Source organism: Pteropus medius, unplaced genomic scaffold (genome assembly GCF_902729225.1).
Source record: "Pteropus medius unplaced genomic scaffold, Ma_sr-lr_union100, whole genome shotgun sequence".
Classification (NCBI taxonomy): Eukaryota; Metazoa; Chordata; class Mammalia; order Chiroptera; family Pteropodidae; genus Pteropus; species Pteropus medius.
The window spans coordinates 28,803,934-28,826,514 of record NW_024349519.1 but is presented as its reverse complement, the minus strand read 5'-3'; the positions used below and the strand labels follow the sequence as shown (position 1 = coordinate 28,826,514).

The window sequence follows — 22,581 nt, the reverse complement described above, 5'->3', positions numbered from 1 at the left end:
CAACATGCTCCTTTCCTAAATCTTTTACGGTTGTCAATAAGTTATCATAACGACAGCAGAAATCTACGTTGTCTACAATATGGACAGCACTCTCGAGATGTGGTGACTTGTGCAGTGTGTGACATGCACAACTGTCCATGGGAGCTCCATTGGCTGCCTGCTCCCAAGCAGCACCCTCAACCCCACCTTAAAATGAGCCACTGATCAAAAGGATGGGTTCTTGTAAATCTCCCTTCATCCCTAAGGAGGGAAATTCCTTAAGAAAAACACACGTGACCAGGCAGAGAATTCAGCTTCTCTGCATGTGGGAGGGAGCCTGGTATTGCTTCTTTAGTGGGCCAAGCCTTGGCTCATACAGAAAGAACTTTAACTGGCAATTGCAGTATGTGTGTGGAGCAGCCCCTGGACAGAGGATAGGAAACAGTGGAAGGGGAGGCAGGTGAGGGTGTACATGTTTTTCAGATCTGTCTCTAATAATTTCAAGACCTAGGACAAAGGTACCAATGGAAGCCCACATACTATGTGTCAATATTTAAGAGGTACCGAATAAAATATGCTGCGTGTTTCTCCTTTACAAACATACCTTCGTAAGCACTGGGAAGGTCAGGGTAAAAATTAGAATCTAGACGTCTGGACTAGATTGTGGTGTGAGGAGAGCCAGCCTTGCCCCTGACTGTGGTCTGCTACCTTCTCTTTCCACTCATGGCTCTGTCCTGCCTGGGAGTGGACAATCCCACCTGCATGTCTAAGCTCCAGCCACACTTGTGCCAACGGCCACCCCTAGGACATCCTTGGCCCTCGGAGGGTATAGACGGGAATTCCAGTCGCAAGAATCTCATGCAAGTCCATGGAATCTGGGTGTGGACAGAGAATTCCAGTATCCTGGATAACCCAGAGTGTGGTCTAGAAAATAGGGGGGTATTATGAATTGAATTGTTTCTCTTGCCTAAAAATATGTTGAAGTCCAAACCCATAGGACCTTGGAACATGACTTTCTTTGAATATAGGGTCATCACAGAGGCTAACTAGTTAAAATGAGGTTGTACTGGAGCAGGTTGGGCCCTAATTCAGCATGGTGGCACCAGCTCCTGGTAGACATGTCCCCTTGGCCCCACGGATTCCTCGCACCACGGGGAGGTGCATGGCCGGAGGAGGGCCAGCAATTCCTAGTGCAGAACCCCCTTTGCATAAGTCCAAGGGCGTTACTCTTCTTCCCATGTTGGTTTTTAAATCCCACAGTCTTTATGCTCAGGCAGACTTCGGAGATACTGTAGGTTCGGTTCTAGACTGCCCTGATAAAGCAAATATTGCAATAAAGTGAGTCACGCACATTTTTTGGTTTCCTTGTGTGTATTAAAGTTAGGTTTATATGATACTGTGGTCTCTTAAGTGTGCAATAGCATTACTGGTCTAAAAAAACCAATGTTCATACTTTAATTAAAAAATACTATATTGCTAAAAAATGCTAACCACCATCTGAGCCTGTTGGCAAAACGGTGCCAATAGACTTGCTTGACACGGGGTTGCCATGAACCTTCAATTTGTAAAAAAATGTAGTATCTGCAAAGCATAACAAGGCGAAGTGCAATAAAGCGAGGTGTGCCCGTATTTGAAAATCTAAATTATGTTTAAACACTTGCAGCATCCACGTGCCCTCCGGCTTTCCATGTCCCAAGGGACCTTCCCTACTTAAGCGTTCTGAGGATGAGCCCCCAAGTATCTTTAAAGGCCTGAGCCTCAGGCTAGCTCTTTTGGGGCCATGTTGAGTCATCCCTGGGCTACCTCTTCAGCTCAGGGTCCCTCCACTAAAGCCTCAGGAGCTGGCTGGTACTTGTGCCTTGAGTCTGCATCACTTACATTGTAGAGGAGGTCAGTCCACCCTTCCATGGTGATGCACTGGAAAACAGTCAGTACTGCAAACAGGATGTTGTCGAACTGAGTGATCCCATTGTTGGGCCCTTCCCAGTAGGGCTGACATTTGGTCCCATTGGGGCAGGTGCGGGCGGGTTCCTCTGTCCCACACGGAGCTGGAGACTCACCCTGAATGTCATCTATTAAAGGAAAGGGGAGAAAAGTCAGGAGAAGGAGCCTGAAAAACCAGCTCTGAGAAATAGGGGCCTGTGAAGATTCAATCTATTGAAACACAATCAAAAAACGCTGAATTTATCAGTCTTAAACCACCCCTCCCACCAACACTTGCCTTTGTTGATCTATTCATTGCTTTCAATTTCATTAATTTCTTCTCTAAGCTTTATTACTTTTCCTACATTTTTGAGATGGAGTAACTTTAAGGCTATACATTGACCTTTAAGTGTGGCTTTAGCTGCATCTCACAAATTTTTGTCATGTATTATTATTATTGTTCAAGTAAAATATTCAGCAATTTCCACTATCACTTTTTCTTTGACCCATGGATAATTAAGAAGTACTTCTCTTAAAAAAAACTTGTCAGATATATGTAAAAATAGAATAGCATAATGAATTCCCATGTACCTATCACCATTTTCAACATTTATCAACTCAGACTTACTCTTATTTCGTCTATATCCCCTTCCCACACTTTGCCTTGCCACTAGAATAGTTTTAAAGTAAATCTTAGACATCCTATCATTTCACCCACAAATAAGCATGTCTCTTAATTTCCGAACACATTTAGAGTTGTCTTTTTGTTACCAATTTCCAGCTTAATTGCCCTGGGGCCAGAGGATATGTTCTGCATTATTCAGTCTTTTGAAATCTGTCGAGATGCACTTTATGATCCCCAATAGTCAATTTTGGTAAATGTGTTGTGTCACTGTGAGGCAGTTGGGTGCAGTGTTCTCCAGACTTCCATTAGGACAAATTTGTCAATCACATCGTGTTATTCTTCGGTAGTCTGATTTTTTTTTTTCTTGAGATGTGCCAGGCTCAGGGAGCTGTTCTGGCGGCGACAGAGGCCAGTATAGACAGTATATACCCTAGGCACAGGAGCTAAACTTTCTCCCCAAAAAGCAAGTCAGATTCTGAATATGCCACAAGTAACTAGACAGGTGTCAATGGATGCCCCTTTTGCTGGAAACCAAAGACAGCTTCCTGGTGAAGTTGTGTTGTGTGTTAATGGCCAGATCTAAATTCCAAAAGGTTGATCAGGAACGGGGAGGAAAGGTGCCTCTGTGAACACATGGAGTCAGGGGAGCTCGCACTGTTCCAGGTGTGTCCCCATTGGATCAGAGCCGCAGATATGAGAACCTTATTTAGTGAATGATACTTCTGAAGGTTTTTCAGAGTGACATGGTCCACCAAGAAAACAGATAGCCGAGTGTGTAAACTCAAGCTGCCCATTAAACAAAAATATAACACAATGTACGTGCTCTAATCTGAATGTACCAATTTCCAGCCTCCACTCAGCACATAGCAAAGAGAATAAACTGGCACGGAACACACTGTATTGGCCTTTGAAGCGCTGGTTAAATAGAAACTCTAGGTCATGCAAAGTCCCACCCACCGCTCTCAGAAGGGTCACCCACTGCTCAGGAAGCAATGACCACGTCAGCCACTAGTTTAAGTGGCTGGAAACACCTTCCCCATTCAAGCTGGATTTGGTGCAGGGGCTCTGACTTAATAAATACAAGTTGGAAGGAAAAATCTTTTAAACATAAGGCTCGGGGCAGGGGAAAAAAAATCCATGGGCTCCTATATACTGAATGAGAAGGGAAGTTTCATTGTTTGCTGGGAAGATGGCCTCTGTCAAGAACCTTCTATTTCCACCCCGTGCCTAAATCTGGCTCAATTTCTATCCCGTTACCCCACTGAACATGGGTGCCTTCTTTTTCTCAAGGCTGTGATAGCTTCCACACGTGCATAACGTGGGGATAAAATCATGCCTGGGTCTTCATTGCTACGAACTGGCTGCAGACATTGGAAAGCGGGTAGAATTTCGCTGTATCTTTGCGTCTCTGTGAGCGTTCAGCACGGTACTGGGCACAGGGGGAACGGGTTCCTGATGACGAAGGAACGCGACTGAGGGCTTGTCTATCTTTAGCAGCTTGGCCCAGCAGCATTCTTAATTGCGATCCCCTCAACCCGCCCCCCGCCCCCCATCATGAAGCACTCCGAGTGCTGCTTCTAGAAAAGCAACCGGCCAGAGTCTGAGGAATTTGGTTATAAATATATTTTAAAATTAACCTGCTGCCTGGGTGTCTGTATATATCTGTCTCTTACTCACACGCCTTATAATTTTAATCGTGAGCTTTTCAGTCATCTTCCTAAATGGAGGCTTCCCACCTTCTCTGGTGGCCCCACCCACGTCTGTCCCCTCACAACCCCACTCAGACCCAAGCCTATCATGTGTCTTCTTGGCTGGAAAGGAAAAAAACCAACAAAACCCCCAAATCTAGGATCCAGGAGTCCTGGTTTCTCTGTTCTTGGCTGATTTTTCCGAGGGGCCCTGCCCTGTATCTCTCCTTCTCAAATTTCTGCCTGGGTGACAAGGCCAGGCGCAGAAATAGCTCTGCCTCAATTAACACCTTCTTCATCAGGGAAAGAAATAATTAGGACATCCCATATTGAGCAAACTTCACAAGCCCAGGAGAGGGGACAGGAGGAGCAAAAGCAAGAAAGAAAAGAAAAAAAAAAAGCACCTCAAATAAACCTTCCCTACTGGGGTTTCCTTTCCTCTGGGGAGGTGTGGGGATGGGGCCTGGCCACTTGGGGGTCACTCGGTAGAGAGGTCGGTAGGAAGCCACTCTGGCACAGAATCTTTTCTCAATAAGGCAGGCCCGAAACATTTCCTTTCCCACACGAGTTCCCTTTCAGCTTCACTGTGTCCTCTGTCCGGTCCTTCAGTTCATGATTCCCTTGACCCATGACTAGAGCTGCCATTCAGCCTGTCTGCACTGAGATGGCCGGCGGGCCAAACGGAAAACACAGGCTTCTCTCCTTATTCAATACCACTTGCTTCTTGGGCTTCAGAGAGCAAAAGAGTTTGGACTGGAGGGTTAACTGCAAATGTACCTGGGAGCGACCGGGTCTGAGTGTGTGGACAGCGGGTGACAGTGCCCTGCCACTGCTGACTCAGAGCTGAGTCGGGGTCGGGGTGCCTTCTGTCTTCCTGGCTCTTCTCCTACCTGTCCCCCGCCCACACTCCTTGGCCCAGACACTAAGGGGTTGACACTGGCACAGTGTGTAGAGACGGATCAGGACCGTGCTCGTGGCAGGTTCTGACTGGTTGGTGCCAGGACTCCCAGTGGGGGTGTCTTTAGACACATTCTCGGAGAGAACAGGAGAAACCATCCCCTACTCACCTTTTCTTCAGGTAATGGGTCACCACCCACAAAGCAGTCAGACCCCACTTCTTCCTGCTTTAGAATTCAGCATGGGCTGTGGTCACTGCAAGTCAACTAGGCAGAGGCAGGTGGCACCCTGTCCACATCCTGTCATCATTTGCCCTGACTACTCTCACCTGAACACACCCTTGATGCACCCAGCCTGCAGGGTGGCCAGCCGTGCCACGGCATTCATGCCCACCCAGGAGCCGTCCTCACCAGTCATGAACAGAAGTCGGTGGAAAAATACCCAGCTCCCTTGCCCCTCAGGGGGCATGGCACTGAGATGTGTCCCATGCTGTCTCCCTCACGTGCCCAAAGGGACTGAGCCCCAGTGGCCCGCAGTGGTAACCTCCTCACAATACCCCTTTATGAGACGCCTTCCTTTCCCTGGCTCAGTTCACCACACCCCCGATGGAACTTCCTGCAACCACTTCCCAAATAAACCACTTACGCCTGAGACAGCTTCTGGGGGACACCCAAGCAAGGCACTAGCAACATCTCGGGGGCTGCTTCGACCTCTATCTTGCCTGCAGTGCTTTTGGAATGGGGTTCTCCCAGCTTCCAGGAGAAAGAAAATAATCCTGTATTTGTCCCCAAGGGAGGAAAATAAGCGGGGGAGGAAGGTTGGAAAAAAAAATATATTATGATGCTCGGACCTACCTGTCCCCTCTTCAAAGCAGGTGGTATGAAATTTCCCCATATAAAATTCTAACCCTATGATTGCAAAAATAAGGATTGCAAAAAATAGGAGAAGGCCGATCTGCAGCAAGGGGATCATCGCCTTCATGATCGACTTCAGGACGACTTGTAAACCTGGGGAGACACAGAGAGAGGCCCCATGGCCCCGTGAGCAGGCACTGCCAAACCCCACACCCAGGAGGCCTCCTGAGGGAACCCAGTGTTCACAGGAGGCTGGGGATGGGTGGAAGATGGAGGAAGGACACACAGAGTCCGGTCATTATTATAAAAGAAACAATCCCTCCTAATTTTTCAAAGTACTTTTTATTTTAAAATATTTTAAAAAGTATTTGATATATGCTGTGTCATCTGATAATCTTTTGGGCTAAAAGGAGTAGAGATCCATTGCTTTCTGAGCCATGGTCCTGGGTGTCAGACGGCTTTCACCCCGAGTTGGGGTGCCTTTTTCTAGTTTTTTTTCCACCAGGAGGGGGCGTCTTTTCCTAATTTATGCAGAGGCGCCCCATAGACTAGTTGCAGCTCTGAACTGGCAAGCAGTCAATGTCCCAATTCCAATCCAGAGAAACCAGACATGGTGGCTTCTAGCACAACCCCAACATGAGGTGGGCGAACGTGTAAAATGATCCCCATTTTGTAGAGGTGGGAAGCAGGGCTCAGAGAGGTGTCGTGATTCTCCCAAGGGCACGAGAAATAACAGAGCCAGGATTCAAACCCAGGTCTGAATGACATCAAATCTTTTGTTTGCCACTGTGCCATATATTAGGAAAGTCTATGGTTAAAATTAAGATTCCAACATATAGCTTGGGGACTTGCTTCTTGATTAGAACTTCAAATGGCCCATGGCACCTCCTGACAGGTGACGACCCCAGGAAGAGAGGGAAACTGTCAAAGTGGTCCAAGGGGGGTATGCCATGCCAAGGACTCCAAAATGTAAGGTGATGCTAAGGGATGCAGTGTGGCAGAGAGGTTAGGCTCTGGATACTGGATGCTCCTGGTGCCCGAGCTAGAACTCCTTTGCTGCGGTGCATCTACCCTTCAGCTCCTGTGGGCTTTGGCTGCTGATGGCTCCCAGCTCCCCTCTTCATGGGACTGCCCTTGATTATCAAGAGCTGCCTCACCTGGGAGGCTGCTGCTACCCCACCTCTCACCCTCATTGACTGACCAGATAAGTACAAAAGGAAGGCCTTGCTTCAAGTTGGAGGACAATTCTGGTGCTAGTCACACTCTAGAACGTCCCGTGGGATCAGGCTGAGACTGCATCCTCGCCCGGCATCTTCCCTTGGTCCATCCTGCTGTCCTTGATCTCCCTCTTCTGACAGCACGCTACCCCCTCCCCGCCCCTGCCTGCTGCCTACCACCAATAAAGATGCATCTCAACACCTAAGTCTGCTTCTAGGGGACCAGACCTAGTCATCTACTTATTAGCGATGCGACCTTGAGCAAGTCAGGTCACCATTCTGAACCTCGGTTTTTTCATCCGTAAATGGGGGTTAGAATAGTTATCTCCCTCTCAGGATTAAATGAGAGAGTTCATACCTAGCAAAGTACTTGACATGTCGGAGGTGGTCATTAAACAGATTCTTGTAAGTATTAGCTTTGGGATGGCCCTTAATTTAATATGATGCAGGCACCTGCTGGAATCTTGCAGACACCTGAGTAGATGTGCCTTCTTTCTACAAAAAACCCTGCCAGTGGTTTTCTGGAAAATCTTACTCTTTAAATCTGGATGGCAATGAACTTGAAGAACAAAGCCAATAAAATATAAAATGGTGATAATGACAGACTCCACCTCACAGGTTTGTTATGAGGATAAATGAGTTTAAAAATGGCAAACACTTAGAACAGTGCCTAACACACAGTAAGTGCTTATAAATTATTATTGTTGTTGTTATTATTATTATTATTACAACAACTGAGGCAGTAGGACAGAAAAAGTTCAACCTTGTTTTGTCTTATTTTCTTTTTTTTTCCTGCTGAAGGTTCCTGACCCTGAATACTGCTACCACAGGCTGGAGTAGAAGTCCCCGGAGAATGAGAAAGTAGCGTGGAATGAGTATGGACTTTGGAGCTCGTCACTGAAAAGGTAAGAACTCAGGTGAGTAGTTTGACCTCTCCGAGCTTCAGCCTTTTCATCTGTAAAATAGGTTCACTGGGTGATTACAGGGTGAACTAAGATAATGCACATAAAGCTTTTTCTGTGGTGCTCAGTATACAGCAGGCACTCAAAATATAGTGACAGTTATTGCCACCAGTGTTACTCCCAGGATAGGGTCGTACTTGCTAACTCCTAGTTCTGTCACTTAGCACAGGACGCTGCTCAAATTATTCAGCAACGCCGAGCCTCAGTTTCCCCACCTATAAAATGGAGATTTCAGCACTATCAGCTTCATATGGTTGTGAGCACTGAATGAGATAATGTGTGGCACTTAGTATGGCTCCTGGTAGACAGTAGGCGCTCACTAAATGGGTGCCATGGTATGGGTGAGGATCCTGGCTTGCTTTCAGGAGCTCGCCCGGACCTGAAGCCAGGTTCTTGGGAGCCCCTGGGGGCCTCCCCAAAATGGAAGCTGCCTTGACACAGGCTGGGGGAGAACTTGGGGGCCCCTCCTAAGGTGCTCTGCAGAGGGGAAACTGAGGATTCCTGGGCCCTGAGCGAGTCCCCTGCCAGGATCGGAAACTCACGCACTTGGGATCCCAGACACCAGCTTGAGAGGCCGCAGCACTCGAACCGCCCTTAGTGTCCGCAGGTCAAACTCCGTCCCAACTGTTGCCAAGATGCTGGAAGAAAGAAGCCAGAACGGAAGACAGAGGGTGGGGGTCAGGGTCAGGGTCAGGGTCGGATGGATGGGCGGGGTGCTTGGGGTTTGATGTTGTCATTTATTGGCTGGGTGACCACAAGCAAGTGATGTTATATCGCTGGGTCTCAGTTCTGTCACCTGTAAAACAGTGTTAATAGTTACCTGCCTCACCGGATATCGGGCGATTTACAAAGACCCCAAACAGGTGTATGGTTGATGATAATATGTTTTGGACTGAGAGGAATAGGAACTTCCCCAGGGTGTGCGGTCAGGATGATGTTCAACACATTCTACAACCACAATCAGAATGGGTCGTGGGGAGGCTGGGGGGCGTGGGGGGAGGAATCAGGGCAGTGGCAGACCCTCGGGGCTTGGGGCTCTTTACCAACTGGCAGGAAAGTAGTTCAGTATTAATAGCCCAGACTGCACGGATTCAGATCCCAGCTCTGCCACTTCCCAGATGAGTGATCTTGGGCAAATCACATCCCTGCTCCATGCCTCAGTTTCCTCTTTTGTATAATGGGGATAACAGTACCCCAGAGTACAGTATACCTCAAGAGTACACTTCAAACTACAGAACACCTCAAAGGATTGAGGATTAAAGGAACGGATACTTGTGAAATGCCCGGCACACAGGAAGTATGCTAAGCCACTCAGAAACAAATGGAAAAACAAACAAACCAACCAAAGGTGTGGCCCGGATGGTGTGGACTAGCTGGCATCGGCCCTAGAAGAGGCTATCGCCCCCAAGCCTTGAGTCAAAAAGACCCGTTTTTGCAAATGCAGGTGAGTAAGAATCATGGTAATGAGATGAGCCTTCTGTAGAACACCGCCCCCCACCCCCAAGAGAGGCCCCCTCCTAAGACCTCTTTTGTATAAGTGTTACCAGTGAGACAAGGGTTTCCGCACCCCTTCCTCAGGCAGCCTGGGGAACCTCTATGACCTGTTTCCTGAACGAATCCATTTCTGAGGTAAGTGATATGGAATGAGCTACTGTGAAGCCACTCCACGGCGAGGCTGTCATCAGAGCTTCAGACAACGGACAAGAGATGCTGAAAACCAGTGGAGGGTGGCCATGCAAACAATTTGAAGGTGTCTTCGGTCTAGTCCAGGGGACTCAACCTTACCGCTTTGGCCTGTAACAGTCTGTATCTGAGTTTCTTTGAGGGCTTTCTCCAAAATCGAGGCCTATGAAATGAATGTCTCTGTGGGAACAACCCTCGACCGAAGACTGCCAGCAGTAAGTGGATCAGTGCCCCAGCTCCCCTGGCTCTCATCCCGGCTCGCTCTAAGATGTGAGTTCTACATGGACTCCCAAAGAGACTGATCCCAGCTGCCCACTGGGGTCGCTTACTCACCCACTCATACTTCCTGGCCTTCCCTCCCATCTCCCCACCAACGTTTCCTGGGATCACCTCCCAGATGGACTACTTGTACCTGAATCCTTGTTTCAGGGTCTATTCTGGGGCACCCCCCAAAATACAGAGGGTATTCCCAACTCTTTCAAAACTACTCCTAGAGCAGAGATGGGCATTTGAGGTTAGACTGGCCTATGTTTCTACCACCAACAAATGTACATCTGAGCATGTCCTATGTGGTAGGCAGAGCAATACTCTCCTCCCCCCATGGAGCTTGTGCATAAAAAAATGTTTAACAAAAAATGTACAAAATAAATGAATCCATCACAGGTATAAAGCATTCTTAGAGAGAGCCAGAATACAACCGTTCTGAGGGCACGCATCAGGTTGTATTAACTAGTCTGGGGCCCGGGGAGGACCCATCTCAAGCTGAGGTCTCATGGATGAGGAGGGGGAATCTGGTCAGTGAGGGAAGACCTTTTTAGGCTGAGCAAATGACCGAGAAAGAGAGCCTGGGGTGGGAAGAAGCTTGGCAAATTCAAGGAATGACATGATACTACGGTGGGGATTTGGATGGTGCCATGCCAAGGACTGGATGGTACCATGAAGCTGGAGGACAGGAGGGAGCCATGCTTTACAAGCCCAAAGAACTTTTAATTCAGTTTACTCTATTTTTCTCTTCCTCCACCATCTTTCTCACATTCATTTGTGTTCTTAAAACTCCATCTTATAAATCATGATTCTATTTCTGCATCTCACTTTCTTCCTTCTTGGCAGATAAAGGCTGCTGGATGGGGCACGCATAGCAAATGACAGGCATCGGTTGAGTCTTCATTTATTCACTTCACAAACATTAACTGAGCACCTACAATGTGTTGGGTCCTGTCCAGGTCCTGGAGACAGCAGCTAGAGGAATCTCTGTCCATGTGGGAGTTAAGACAGAATAAATATACTGGATGTCAGGGTGATGAGCACAAGGGAGAAGAACGATGCGGGGAAGGGGAAGGGGAACATCAGTGATGTGGGGCAGCAGAAAGACAAATGCCATATGATTTCACTTATATGTGGAACTGTCATCTACTGTCGGGCAGGGAAGTAGTTCGGTGTTAAGAACGCTCAGACCAGCACTGCCCAGTAGAACTTTAGTAAGAGCTGGGTGTGAAATTTATAATTTTTTAAACAATTTTATTTTTTAATTAGAGTTGACATTTAATATTATTTTATATTAGTTTCAGGTGTACAACGCTGTGGTTAGACATTTGTGTAATTTACGAAGCGAGTCCCCTAGTTAGTACCCACCTGGCACACTATACACAGTTATTACAGTATTATTGACTATATTCCCTATGCTGTACTTCACATCCTGGTGACTATTTTGTAACTACCAATTTGTACTTTATCATCTCTTCACCTTTTTCATCCAGTCCCCCAACCCCCCTTCCATCTGGCGATCACCAGTTTGTTTTCTGTATCTATGAGTCTGTTTCCGTTTTGCTTGTTAGTTTATTTTGCTCTTTTGATTCCACATCTAAGTGAGATCATATGGTATTTGTCTTTCTCTGTTTGACTTAATTCACTCAGCATAATACCCTGTAGGTCCATCCATGTTGCTGCAAATGGTAAGGTTTAATTTTTTATGGCTGAATAATATTCCATTGTTTATATGTACCCCTTTTTCATCCAGTCATCTATTGATGGGCACTTAGGTTGCTTCCAGATCTTGGCTATTGTGAATAGTGCTGCAGTGAACACAGGGGTGCATATATCTTTTCAAATTAGAGTTTTGATTTTCTTTGGATAAATACCCAGAAGTGGAATAAGGTAGTTCTACTTTTAATTTCTTCAGGAATCTCCAAACTGTTTTCTATAATGGCTGCATCAATTTGCAATCTTATCAGCAGTGCACGAGGGTTCCCTTTTCTCTGCATCCTCGCCAGCACTTGTTAGCTGATGTATTGATGATAGCCATTCTGACAGGTGTGAGGTGATATCTCATTGTGGTTTTAATTTGCATTTCTCTGACGATTAGTGATGGTGAACATCTTTTCACATGTCTATTGGCCATCTGTATGTCCTCTTGGAGAAATACTTATTCAGGTACTTTGCTCAATTTTTAATTGGATTGTTTGTTTTTTTGGTGTTGAGTTGTATGAGCTTTTTTTTTAAGTAAATTTTGGGTATTAACCCCTTATCAGATGTATCATTGGCAAATATCTTTCCATATTTAGTTGGTTGTCTTTTCTATAATTTCTAGTACCCACATTAAAAGAGTAAAAAGAAACAGGTGAAATTAATTTTAATAACATAATTTTGTTAACCCAACCTGTCCAGTGTTATTTCAACAATTGATATGAAAGATTTATTAATAAGACATGGTATGTATTCTTTTCTTTGGACAAAGTCTTTGAAATCTGGCGCATATTTTGTACTTATGGCACATCTCAATTCGAGTGCTTAATGGCCACATGTAGCCAGTGGTAAATGTACCAAACAGTGCAGGTCCAGAGAAAGAGACAGTGGAGTAAAGACATAAAGGAAAGGAATAAGGCATACAAATATGTCAGGGAGAAATTCTACAGCCAGTGCAAAGGTCCCGAGGCAGGGCTATGCCTGGTGCTCCTGAGGAATAGCGAGGAGGCTGGTGTGGCTGGAGCCGAGTGAGCCAGGGTGACAGTGGGAGGAGGCGAGGGCAGGAGGTGATGAGGCAGAGCACACAGGGCCTTATGGGCCACAGGGAGAATTTTCGCTTTCGATCTGAGTGAGGTGAGAGCCACGGAGGGTTCTGAGCAGAGGGTGGGCGCTGGTGGGTCTACACCAGGTTGTGCGAGATACAATCAATGATAATGCTGAGATGAACTCGACCCTGCTCTTAGACGACCACACAAATAAGTGGGTGAGAGATCAAAGTCCAAGTCCTTCTGGCCCCAGAGTTGTAGGAGCGTGAAATGAGGAGGAAATAAATACATACGGGAGGGCTGGGAACAGCACCATCATGGAGCCCAAGTCTCAGGAAGCAGCAGAGCGTGAAATCTCACATAATTTCAAATCTAGTGTTTTCTCATTGTGTGGCCTTTGCCCTAACTTGTCTGAGCCTCAGAGAGGCAGAGAAGCCTACTTCTCTCCTGCCCAGTGCCATCCTAGCCAGCACCCAAGATGTACTATCTCCTGATCTCTTCCCTAGAAGGGTGAGAAGGAATTGGGAAGAGAATGGGAGGAGGAGGAAGGCTTCTCTGGCAGAGAATGTCCTCAGAAGCAGAAGGCTTCACTCAGGATACGTGATGGGGGAGAAATCGGGTGAGCTGAATGGTGGAGGCTGTGAACTGGAGGCTGAGGTGGGTCTTGTCGTGTGGACAGTGGGAGTCATGTAAGGTTTCAGAGCAGAGGAAGGATGTGATTGGGGTTGGCGTCAAGAAGACAAGCCTGACAGCTGAAAGGACAGATTGGTGATGATGGAGGCAGGAACCAGGAGGGAGCTCAGAGAAGGCCGGCGTAATGAGGGCTGGAACTAGGACAAAGGCAGTGGGAGTACAAAGGAGGCCTCGGTTTAAATTTAGCTGCCATCGATGGCTGTGCACCAGGGAGCTTGCCTGGGCTCATCAAATCCTCCCTGCAGCCCAGTATTTAGCAGGATGAGTCCCATTTTACAGAGGAGGACACTAAAGCCTAGAAAAGTTACTAATGCATGGAGGTCCACATCACTAAGAACTCCTATCCAGGACACCAGGACTCCAGAACCCCAGTTCTCTACCTCACATGGCTCATTAGATGGGGCTAGGGCAATGGTGGGGAAGAAAGAGACGGAAAGAATGGCTTTCTGGATGAACCACTGAGAGATGGTCATTCATTTATTCGACAAGGGTTTACTGAGTACCTACTATGGGCTGGGTACTCAGGTAGCCCTGAGGATGACACCGTAAACAAAGTGACAATGGGAAAACATATGGTATATCAGATGGTGTGAAGCGCTATGGTGAACAATATAGCAGCCATCAAGCCTTCCAATGGAAGGATCGAGCGTGGGGCGGGAGAGAGAGGAATTGAGGGCAACTGTAGGGTTTTGGCCTGGGCTACAAGAAGGATGGAGTTGCTGTCAGTTGAGATGGGGAAGATGGGAGAAGTAGTAGGTTTGAAGGAAGATCAAGAACTGGGTCGTAGATGTTGAGTTTGAGATACCAGTTTTCTGTAATGCCTTCCTTAAAACCATCCAGTGGCTCCCATCAGGCTTAGAATAAAACCCAAACTCTACCTTGACCACAAGACCTTGTGTGACCTGACTCCCGCAGGCCGTCTTGTCCTACCACACTCTGACTTTCTGTCCTGCCAATAGGAAAAGCTCCTTTCCACATGGGAACGTTATATTGGCTATTTCTTCTACTTCAAAGGTTTGCCCATCTCCTCAACTCTCTCCCCTCTTTGCCTAGCCAGTCTTCTCCAAATCCTTAGGGTTGTATCTCAAATTTTGTCTTCCCAGACACGATTTCCCTGACACCTCTAGCTATAGAGACCTTTTATTCTCTGGAATTATATCGTTTATTAAGTTGTCTTGATTATTCACCTCCTCTTCTAGAATGTCAGCTCCATGAGGACAGAGGTTCTTTTTTGGGGGGTGTGGCAGGGGTAGTACCTGAAGCACTTTTCATAGCCTAGCAGGTGCTCAATCAATATCTGGTGAATGAGTAAGGAGTGGCATAGGACAGGGTTACTGTAGACTAGATAACCCAGGGTAGACAGGTAAAGTCAAAAAAGTCACAGGCCCCCAGTGGAATGTTGGGGGAAAGCAACATTTTAAGAAACAAGAAGAAGAAGGAGATGATGACAAGGAGGAAGAAGTCACAGAGGTAGAAGGGGACGTGGCAGAGTGTCATCCCTAGAGATCAAGTTCAAAAGCATTTTGAGAAAGGCGAGGTCATTGGTCTCTAGGGCAGCACAGAGATGAGTGAGATGCAATGGATGAGGAGCATCCATTATGCGCAGCATCAGGTCACTGGGGAGCCTGGCCACGGCTGATGGCTGGAGAGAACAAGAACTAGAAGCAAGAGCCTGGGTATGAGAAGAGAGGATTTTCAGGATGGGAGAGAAGGGAATATGTTTCTGTGTCAAAAGAGGAAGTCGATGACATATCACTTGGCATTTAGAGCTACACTGCCCAATATGGTTCCCACTAGCCACACACAGCTGTTTAACATATACACTTAATTTAATTTAAATTAAAGGAGACATTCAGTTTCCCGATCACATTAGTTGCATTTCAAGTGCTCCGCAGCCACATGTGCACAGTTGCACACACAAACTTCCATCACCATAGAAAGTTCCATTGGACGGCACCGCTCTTGCATGTCCACTCTGCTGGGGCAGGAATTTTCATCTGTTCACAGCTTTATCCCCAGTACCTAAAACTCTGCCTGGCATACAGTAGGTGTTCAATAAATGTCTGTTGAACAAATGAAGGAATAATGAAGAAATAAAATGTAAGAAAGCATAGGGATGACTAATAGAGTACATTTTAGAAGAGTCAGCAGGGTGGGTAGAAGGCAGGACTCGTCTTAAATTAGGAAAAGAATCATGGAAGACACTGATGGTTGTCTGCCCGATAGCCATCCCTACCCCCTCCTTTGCTAGATGGAGCCCATCTTCCATCAAAGAGACATTAAATGCCCAATAGTCTCTTTTTCCCAGAATTCCTTGCAAAGAGAACACTGGTCACATGACTGAGTCATCTGACTAATAGGTCCTGAGTCAAAGTCTGCTGGGCGCTTCTGGGAAAGAGTTCTCCTCTTGAGGAGTCACATGGCAGGAGACAGCCCTTCCTCTTCTTGTGTGTGTCTATGTGGGATACTGGGCAGACATCTTGGAATTGAGGTGTTCATTTTGGGACCCTGAGTGGTAGAGGCTACCAGAAAGTCTTTACAATAAAGACGGCAGAGTGGAAAGATGGGAAAGATTCCTAGGCAATACTGCCAAGTTTCAGAACCAACTGCCGAGCCTCCAGACTTCTTGTAACTTCGATGACAAACATCCTTACTAGTGGTCAAGAGCCAGACATTCTGGGTTCAAACACCAGGTCCTCCAATCACTAGCTGCGTGGCCTTGGGCAAATCATTCAACCTCTCTGAGCCTTGGTTTCCTGAGCTACAAAGCGGAGATGATAATAGCACTTCCCTTGTAGGTGTGGGAATTTATGTGATATGCTTACACTGTGTTTGGAATTTAGTAAGCCCTACATAAATGTTTGCTTTCATTATCACCGTCATCATCATTCTTGTTTTGTTACTTGCAGTTAAGTTATGTCAGACTGACTGATAAAGGCAACATTCATTGAGTTTATTCTCTCTTGTCAGGATGTATGCTTGCTGCTTTACACACTGAGATCCCATTTTATGCCCCGATATTTTTACCAGGTGAGTGTTCTACTCTCATTTTACTGATGGAAAAACTGAGACGCAGAGGAATTAGCTATATGCCCTCAATCACAAACTAACATGTGGTGCCTGGATCCTGAGTCTGGCTTTGCTGCCTCCACTTTGCTGCCTCCGTTAACTCCACTATCCCAAAGATCCTTTCGTGGGACTTCAGCCAAAGCTCAGGTGTAGAAGGAGCTCAATTTTCTCTGCTGTCTGGAAATCAGGATGTCAATAAATATTAGCAGAGGTACTATATACCAGGGATGTGAGGAGAGGACCTGTACAAAGAAAGGCCCTGGGGCTGGAGAAACCTCAAGGTGAAGTATGAGGTTCCCAGTCGAAAAAAAGGAGCAGAGGACAGGAGAGTGAGAAGGAGATGTTAGCACGGTTGGAAAGCAGGGGAGACAATGGGGCTGCCATGGATGTCCTGATCTTAGGTTAGAAGAAGCACCTGCCCCTTATAGGTCTGAGTCAAATCTTCCTGCTATGGCTTCTTAGGAGCATAACTGCTTCCCATGCAGTCTATAGTCTTGCCATTCACAGATTGTGCCAATCCTCTTCAAGTTCATTTGGAAATCACCTGGCTTGTAGCTCTTCTTGGGAAAACTACTTCTAAAAGTCCTTTTGTAAAGCTTCAAATGCAGAGAGTCGAGTTCATCGCTTTCCTCAATTCATGGCATATTTTTGCCTTTGGTCTGTACGATGCCCTTCTCTTGATGGTTCGTTTGTTCGTTCGTTCATTCCTTCCGTTTTATGCCCAGACTCTACTTTAATTCCCCATCCCCAACCGCCTCCAAGAGACAACCGATATAATGTTTAATTTGGTCTTACTGGAGTGTGTTCCTGCAAAACACATGCTTCATTTCGAGTGTCTATATTTTTAATTTACAGGATTGGTACGAAGTTAGGCATATTCTGTTCTTTTCTGTTTTCACCCAGAATCGTGTTTTGAAGCCCCACCCAGGATGGTCTGTTGGATGTGCAGTCTGGGAGCTGTCCCTGGGCCCGGGACTCCATAGGTGCATCTGTCACATCCCACCTCCGGTCCCCCAGACACGAACACCAGGCTGCCTCCAGCTCCTCCTCCCCAGATGGTGCCTGAATGAACACCTCGGTGCTTGCTCCTTACAGACCTGGTAAACATCGACTCCAAATGGGTGCCTGTGAGTGTAACTGCTGGTACGTCTGGACTTAAACACACTCAGCACTGCTGATGACGCTCCAGAGTGGCTTCCTGGGCCGCACTCCCAGAAGTGAGGCAGGAGTTTCCTCTGTCCTCACATTCCCACCGAATTAAGGTGTCTTATCCACCTTTCTAATTTTTTCCACTGGAAGAGGCATCCAGAGATACTCACTATTTTAATTTTTACCTTCCTGATTACACTTGATTTTCAGTACCACGTCATATACCGATTAGCTTTTCAGGTGTCTCTTTCCTAATCTGCCCGATCACATTTTTTGCCTGTTTTTCTGTTGGGGTTGCTGCGTTATTCTCATTGACTTACACACATTCTCCTGTACGGTCTTAATCAGTGCTGCCCAATACGGTACCCACTGACCACATATGGCTCCGGAGTGCTCAGAATGTGACTAGTGTGAGCGAGGAACTGACTTTTAAATAGTACACACTTTTAATTCATTTATATTTAAAACAGTCACATGTGGCTAAGGGCTACTGTAATAGACAGCAGTTAGTTATTAATCCCTGGTTAGTTCATCTTCTACCATTCTATGCACTATTAGTTCTTACCAGGTACCAGATGCTATTCTAAATGATTTATAAACTCATTAAAAACCCCTAACGACCCCTAAGTAGATGCTATTCCACTTTATTGATGAGACACAGAGAGGCTGAGTAACTTGTCCAAAGATTTATAGGAAATGATAAGATTCTGGGTAGTTTGGTCACCCACACCATTATGCCTTTATTTGAACAGAACCATTTTAGTTATCATGTAATCAAGTATGTATGTATGTATGTATGTATGTATGTATGTATTTATTTTGCCTTAGAGTTTGTGCTTTTCCTGTTCTATTTAAGATGTTCTTGCCCTCCCCCAGTGGCACAGATATTCTCCTGCATTTTCTTCCCTTAATGTGAAGTTTTTATCATGCACATGAGGTCCTCTCAAGTGTCTTAACCTTTGCATTGAGCAGTTCTTCCTCTTATTTGTCTTTTAAAAGAGGATTGCACAAAAGGACACGTTTCTATTTTGGGTGATTCCTGAAGCTCTCTTAAAGTGCAGTGTTTTCTTAAATAAAAAAGAAACTTGAACAGATGCAAAAACCCCAGAAGGCGCCAGGTAAGTGATTCTAGAAAAGTCTGAGTGAGTCTGTTGGGGAGAAGAAGAGGCCAGTGCTTGAGAGGGGCCTTGAAGATCTAGAGATTAGCAGGTCCTGGGCCTCCTGAGAACATCGCTGCATTACCTTGCTGATCACAGGCTGAAGGAGGCAGTGGAAGGGAAAACTCCTTGAGAGACTGACATGAGAAGAGGGGGGAAGATAACGTAGCGATTTGAGCGGGACGGGGCAGAATGTCTTCCAAATAGAGGAGATTCCTCCAAATTGGCAAACAAGGAGCACAGCGTCAGTGGAGGAGAGCCGGAAGGTCTACTTGAGAGGTCTGACGGAGTAACACTTCCGAGGAATTGGACAACTATGTTTTCCACTGAATTCCCAAACACTGAGTGGGAGCCTCCTACAGGAGAGAGAAGCACTCCTGGACCACAGTGAAAACAAAAGGTAAACTCTTGCCTGCAGCTAGAGGGAGTTTAGACTGGTTCCACCATTCGGGAAAATTGTAAGGCAATTTCCATCAAAGTTAAACAGATTGCTCCCTTGGACCCAGCAATCCCACTCCTTGGAAACCTCCCTGAGAAAATGTGGGCAGTGGTCACCACAAGACAAGTAGGAGAGTGGTGACAGCAGCTTTCTCTACAGTAGCTCTGACATGGGAAGTTCCCAAATGCCCACCACCAGCGAAGTGGGTAACAGGCGGTGCAGTACAGACAGCCAATGAGACTGAATGACCTACAGCAACAGGGAGGGAGCTCACATACAACGCTAAGGCAAAGAAGCCAGAGCAGAGCACAGAGCACAATCCTGAGTATTTATAATTCAAAAACAAGTGAGGCTAATTTGTGCTTTTCCACATCGGGATGGGGTTACTGGTGATTGGTGGGAATGAAAGGGTTTCTGGAGATTAGGGATATTGTTTTTTGATTTAGGTGCTGGTGACATGAGTGTGTTCAGTTTTTGAAAATTATTCAAGCTGTACCCACCCGTGGGTGCTTTTCTGTATGTATGTTAAAAGTCGATATAAAGTTTAAAAAAAAAACAGATTTAGAGAGAAGCTAACGTTTCTTGAGTACCTGCTGCGGGCCAGGCGATGTGCATTATTTCATTCAATCACCATGAAAATCTACGAGGTAGGGTCTGTCATTTCCTCTACTTTCCAGATCAGTGGGGTTGATTCACTGCTCCATCTCACACAGGTAGTATATGGCTGAGTTGGGTTTTGCTCTCATGTCCCATTCATTTCTAACTACCTTGTAATACTTCTCAGGCTTGGAAAAATAAAAGGACATGGATTTCTCTGAGACAGGAGAGAAAAAAAGATGATGATCTTGAGGAAATTGAAAAGAAGAGAGTTCATAAAAGTGACCGTCAACATCTTAAGAAAAAGTTGGCAAGATCCCAAGGAATCAGAGAGGGCTGGAAGCAGATGTGGGGTGAATTTAATAAAGGCACTGGCTAAAGATGAATAAATGTGCTTTGTGCAAGTCTCGGCCTATCAATAACCAATGTTGTGGCTCTTATTATGATTGTAAGACCCCTCCTTCAGTGATAACCATCAGGGAACTTTGAAAAAATGAAGGTTTATTACTCACCTGGACCTGGAAATTACACAGCACACCTGGGGCCACACAGTGAAGTCGCATGGGTGGGGTGGATGGGAGGTGGGTGGGAGAGCACATGGGGCCAGGGCTCCTGCTTTTATTGGGGTACAGAGTGGGGGCTTAGGGTTTCACAAGCTCACTATTGGTGAATTTAAAACATAAGAGCGGGAATTTAAAGCTTGGGGAAAGAGAAAAAAACAATGGCTCCAAAGGTTAGTCACTGAAATCAACCAAGATCTCTAAAATAAAGGAGCCTCAGTGGGAGAAGGTGGCCAGGCTCTTTATCTAGTCGGGTGGCAGGCAATATGTTTATTGAGACAGCTGTCTTTGAAGTGGGTGCCTCTTTGAAACGGATGCTTTGGCAATCAAAGCTTAAGTCAGGCACTTGCATTACAAAAAAGAAAAAAAAAACAACTGTCGGGACTTACATTACAAAACATTGAGGGGTACTGAAGGCTCGGCTAAGAGGACTCTGTGCAGGAAAGAAAGGGACGCTACCCACGGGTTCTCTTGTGCCATTTTGGCTCAACGATCATTTCCCAACATGGCAACAACAAACACTTTATACAGCCTTACTTTTCCATAGCCTCCTTCATGGGCACCATCGCCACCAGAGGTGGGCTGACACCCGCACTGCTGATGAGCAAACCGAGTTTCCAAGAGGCCAAGCATCTTGACTACAATCACACACAGTGCTTCAGAGCGGACCTAGAACCAAAGCCTTCTGCCACTACTCTGCCCCTTGAATTTAAACTTCCATCTCAGAGAAAGTGCTCACTCAACCTGCCTGCTTTTTCCTCTGCTCTTTGATCCAGAGAACCTCCTCCCCACCAACCCACAGCTCTGCCTGCCTTCGAAACTGCTTCCGTGTTAGCCCCGAGGACCTTCTCCCATGAAGGATGAGTTCTATTCTGAGCTGTCCAGTATGGTAGCCAACAGCCACATGCGGCTAATGAGCACTTAAAATGTGGCTGAGCAACTGAATTTTTCACTTAATTTTAATGGATTTACATTTATATTTAAAAACCATGTGTGGCTAGTGGTTACTGTGCTGTATGACACAGCTCTGAAGTTGCATTACAGAGTGGATTACATAATCGAGGCTTTTAGTCGGTCATGCACTGGTGCACGCTGATTACTCCCTTTTTGCTTCTCAGGTCCATTCTCCAGCTTACTCTGCGAGGTTGAGCCCTACTGACTACATCTCCTGGAATGCTTTGCTCTGGTTCCTGGCTGGGTCTGACCAATGGGAGGCACCAGCAGATGACTGAAGTCTTGCTTCTGTGCTCCCTCCTTCGCTCCGCCTCTACTGGGTGCCAGGAGTGTAGGGATAGCACTGACTTCCCTCTGGAGATCTCAACGTCTCTTACATGTTTCTTTAACTTGTCCCCACCTCTTTAAGGAGTTTCTTCATAACTTGCTCTTCATTTGAAACCATCTGGTGGGTGAATTCCATTTCCTGTTGAGACTCTGACTAGTAAAAGGTAGGAGCAACAGATGGTCCATGAAAGGCTACCCATCTGAGGGTTCCGAAACCCCCCTGTTTCTGAGACGAAGGTCTCTGGAGAAGTGGGATTTGATTCTAGGATTCCTCGCCTTAAAAGGCAGGGATACTGTGTTGCCTTTTTCCAGTAAGACCTCAAATTAAGGAAAAGACATTCTTCCAGGTTCTAGCCTCTCCCCTCTGTAACAGAAGAGCAATTCCTTAGAGCAGGAAGACCAGAAAACAGAGGAAGGGAGTGGAAGAAGATAGGGGTATCTATTAAAGCTGTCCTAAGATGGGACTTATAAAGGGGTGACACAGATCAAGACATAGGGCTTGTGAAAGGGAGTTTGGGGGGCAGGATGTAAAAGGTAAAGGGATTAAGAAGTACAAATTGGTAGTTGTGAAATAGCCATGGGATGTAAAGTAAAGTACAGCATAGAGAATATGGGCAATAATATGGTAATGACTATGTATAGTGCCAGGCAGGTACTAGGCTAGTCAGGGGGATCACTCCGTAAATTAAATAAACATGTAACCACTATGCTAACCATGTCAAACTAATATAAAATAATACCGAATGTCAACTGTGATTGAAAAATCAAAAGAGTGGGGAAAAAGGTGAAGGGGAACAAGA

General features: G+C 46.2%; 1 protein-coding gene across 1 annotated transcript in view; it reads right to left on the bottom strand.

Annotated features, from left to right (window-relative positions):
* CACNA1A (calcium voltage-gated channel subunit alpha1 A) overlaps positions 1-22,581 on the bottom strand; it is a 205,288-nt gene that overhangs the window by 106,768 nt on the left and 75,939 nt on the right. The window contains 3 exon segments of the mRNA XM_039882761.1: positions 1,858-2,051; positions 5,967-6,119; positions 8,692-8,783. Coding sequence (XP_039738695.1) covers positions 1,858-2,051; positions 5,967-6,119; positions 8,692-8,783 — 439 coding nt within the window.